The following is a 3,569-nucleotide window of genomic DNA, read 5'->3' on the forward strand; positions in this document are numbered from 1 at the left end:
CATCATTGTTGTTTGGCAGGTCCAGTCTGGATTTGAACCCGCTACCTTAGGTATATGTGGCTGCCGCCTTAGCCACTTGAGCCACAGGCACAGAGCCTTGAAATAGTTTTTCATGAAACTTACCTACAGCTGAAATTCTGCACATGACTTTTTAATTAATATATTCCCCTTCAGTAAAATGTAAGCTCCAAAAGAGGGGATACTTTGTTTTGAACACTGAATATCCTTGGCTGTTTGACATATAAGAAGCACTGAATTAATATTTGCTGAACAAAGTCTACAGAATCTAACTTTTCACCATGAATACTGTGACATTTGATTCCACATAAGAAATATGTGTATGGGGGGCAGCGCCTGTGGCTCAAAGGAGTGGGGCGCCGGCCCCATATGCTGGAGGTGGCGGGTTCAGGCCCAGCCCTGGCCAAAAACTGCAAAAAAAAAAAAAGAAAAAAGAAATATGTGTATGGGTGCAGCGCCTATGGCTCAGTGAGTGGGGCACCAGCCCCATATACAGAGGGTAGAGGGTTCGAACCCAGCCCTGACCAAACCACAGCAAAAAAATAGCTGGGCGTTGTGGCAGGCACCTGTAGTCCCAGCTAGCTTGGGAGCTACTTGAGGCAAGAGAATCGCCTATGCCCAAGAGCTGGAGGTCACTGTGAGCTATAACACCACGACACTCTACCGAGGGCAACAAAATGAGACTCTGTCTCTAAAAAAAAGAAATACGTGTATGGTATGTTCTTCTGGGTCTAGGATACACATGAGGAAAGACAGAAACCATTTGACTAAGCCCAAATCACAGATCTTCTATAAAATATAAAATACCCACATTAAATTTCTTGAGATGAAGATGGAGGATGAAGTTACATTTTCCATCTGGTACTGCACTTCAGCCTCCTTGAAAAGTAATGAGTGTAGTAGAGCTATCCCCATTAGTGTTACCTCTCAGGGGGTTAATTAACATAATTACAATGACAAAATAAAAACTTGAAAAACTGATTTTCCTCAAATGAAGCAAGCTTATATTAACATCAACTAACTATTCCTTCCTGCCAAAAACTTTTATTCTGCCCAATAATTTAAAATGAAAAAGAAGACAATGATAGTGTGAAGCTCCCTGGTCCTTTTGCCATTCCCTGTAAAAGAGCAGCCAAGCAGGACATTTTCTTCTTTGACCACAGTCATGGAAGACGGAGCACAAGCAAGAAATCCCACATCAAAACTCACATACAGAGATAAAAGGAACCATTTCTTGTCAAAAAAGAAAGAAAAAAAGAACAACTCAAAGACAGAAGTTAAAGGTTCATCTTCTTGAGCAACCCACACAAGGAAAAACAAAGTATCATTAAGCCAGAATACTTGGAAATGACATCTACATACTGTCTTTCTGAACAGACCAGGGCTTATGAAACAGACACATATAAGTTTACCACAAGGACTCACTGAGGAATATTAATTTAAGAGAAACTATTATTTTAATTTTTTTAATTTAAGAAAAGATTGGGCACCATTTTAAAACAGCAACAATTAGGGAAGTGAGAACAGGAACTCTTTTCCATACTAAGCATAATACAAAAAAACTGTACTTTGAGTTTGCCAAATAATGATCAACAGGAGACAGGTTCTTTCCCTTCCGTCCTTTACTGGTAAATTTAATTATAAGAATTACATGCTGGCTCAGCACCCTCAATACAGTGGTTATGGCGCCAGCCACATACACCAAAGTTGGTGAGTTCAAACACAGCGCGGGCCAGCTAAAACAACGACAACTACAGCAAAAAAAAAATAGCCAGGCGTTGTGGTGGGCGCCTGTAGTCCCAGTTACTTGGGAGGTTGAGGCAAGAGAATCGCTTAGCCCAAGAGTTGGAGGTTGCCGGAAGCTGTGACACAATACTCTATTGAGGGCGACGTAGTGGGACTCTGTCTCAAAAAACAAAACAAAAAAAAGAATTACATGCTAAGAATAAAACATTCCATAAGAATCTAAAGAAAAGAGGTGGCACCTGTGGCTCAAGGAGTAGGGCGCCAGCCCCATATACCAGGGGTGGCCAATTCAAATCTGACCCTGGCCAAAATTGCAAAAAAAAGAGAATCTAAAGAAAAGACAACAAACTGAAACCTCAAGTATAGCAGCAAAATGTTTTTAAAAGTATATGTCATGAAAGAAAATGATAACTATCCCCAAATACTGAAAACCTTACCTTCTAGGACAGGAAAAACTTCAGCTATTGAGACTAAAATAGTTAAAGCTGAAAATCTCGTTGAATAAGAAGATCCAGGAAACAATGCTTCAAAAAGACTGTTGCAAATGGACGTCATGAAATTCTAAAAAAAATTACAATAAGTATAATTAAATCATAATTATGTTCTCTTAAAGTATTGCCTTTAAGAATGAGTAGTGGTGTTTATTCTTCATTTATAAAGATTTTTAGAAAGAGTACTGGTTGTTCACTTTTTATTTCAGTTTAAGCACTTTGAACATAAGCTATATCATGCTCTTGATAAACTCTACCTTTGTAGAGTCAACAAGAAATACAAGTTCAACAGGTATGCGAACTTTTAAGGTTTTAAAATAGCTTAAGAAATATCTCGGCAGCGCCTGTGGCTCAGTGAGTAGAGTGCCAGCCCTATATACCAAGGGGTGGCTGGTTCAAACCCAGCTCCAGCCAAACTGCAACAGAGCAATAGCCAGGCATTGGGGCGGGTGCCTGTAGCCCCAGCTACTCAGGAGACTGAGGCAAGAGATTCGCCTAAGCCCAAGAGCTGGAGGTTGCTGTGAACTGTGACACTACAGCACTCTACTGAAGGTGACAAAATGACTCTATCTCAAAAAAAAAGAAAAGAAATATCTATTATACACTAGTTGATAGATGTGGCTTTTAGTGACATAATTCACACTAAGACCCAACTATTCCATTGTCTTCTACTTGCCCCTTTACCATTTTCTACCTGTCCCTTTGAAACTGCTACTGTACAATTCTGCTTAAACAAATCACAAAGCCAAGCAACCCGTTGACTCTTGCCTATAATCCTAACACTCCAGGAGGCCAAGGTGGGAAGATCACTTGAGGTCAAGAGTTAAACACCAGCCTGAGCAAGAATGAGACCCTGTCTCCATTAAAAAAATTTTAAAAATTAGCAGGGCATTGGGGCTGGCCCCTTTTGTCCCAGCTACTTGGGAGGCTGAAGCAGGAGATCCCTTGAACCCAGGAGTCTGAGGTTGGCATGAGCTAAGCTGCCCCATGGCACTCTAACCTTGGCAACAGAGACTCTATCTCTAAAAGTAAACAAACAAAAAATGAAAATTGTTAATAAAAGGTATCTTTTTTAAAAAAAAGCAAAGTTGAGCTGGGCGTGGTAGCTCATGCCCATAATCCCAGCACTGTGGGAGGCTCAGGCAGAAGAACTGCTTGAGTTCAGGAGTTTCAAGATTTGTCTGAGTGAGAGGGAAATCCTAATTCATTAAAAAAATGAAAACCCGGCTCAGCGCCTGTGGTTCCAGCGGCTAAGGCACCAGCCACATACACCTAAGGTGGCGGGTTTGAATCCAGCCAGAGCCCACCAAACAA

The 3,569-nt window shown here is 40.9% G+C and overlaps 1 protein-coding gene across 2 annotated transcripts in view; it reads right to left on the bottom strand.

Moving 5' to 3' along the window:
* Positions 1-3,569, bottom strand: part of THADA (THADA, armadillo repeat containing) — a 331,550-nt gene that overhangs the window by 311,405 nt on the left and 16,576 nt on the right. For both annotated transcript variants that reach the window (XM_023512128.1, XM_023512127.1), the window contains exon 8: positions 2,202-2,325. In XM_023512128.1, coding sequence (XP_023367896.1) covers positions 2,202-2,325 — 124 coding nt within the window. The remainder of the gene's footprint in view (positions 1-2,201; positions 2,326-3,569) is intronic.

Source organism: Otolemur garnettii, unplaced genomic scaffold, assembly GCF_000181295.1.
Source record: "Otolemur garnettii isolate 467f Iridium unplaced genomic scaffold, OtoGar3 scaffold00024, whole genome shotgun sequence".
NCBI lineage: Eukaryota > Metazoa > Chordata > Mammalia > Primates > Galagidae > Otolemur > Otolemur garnettii.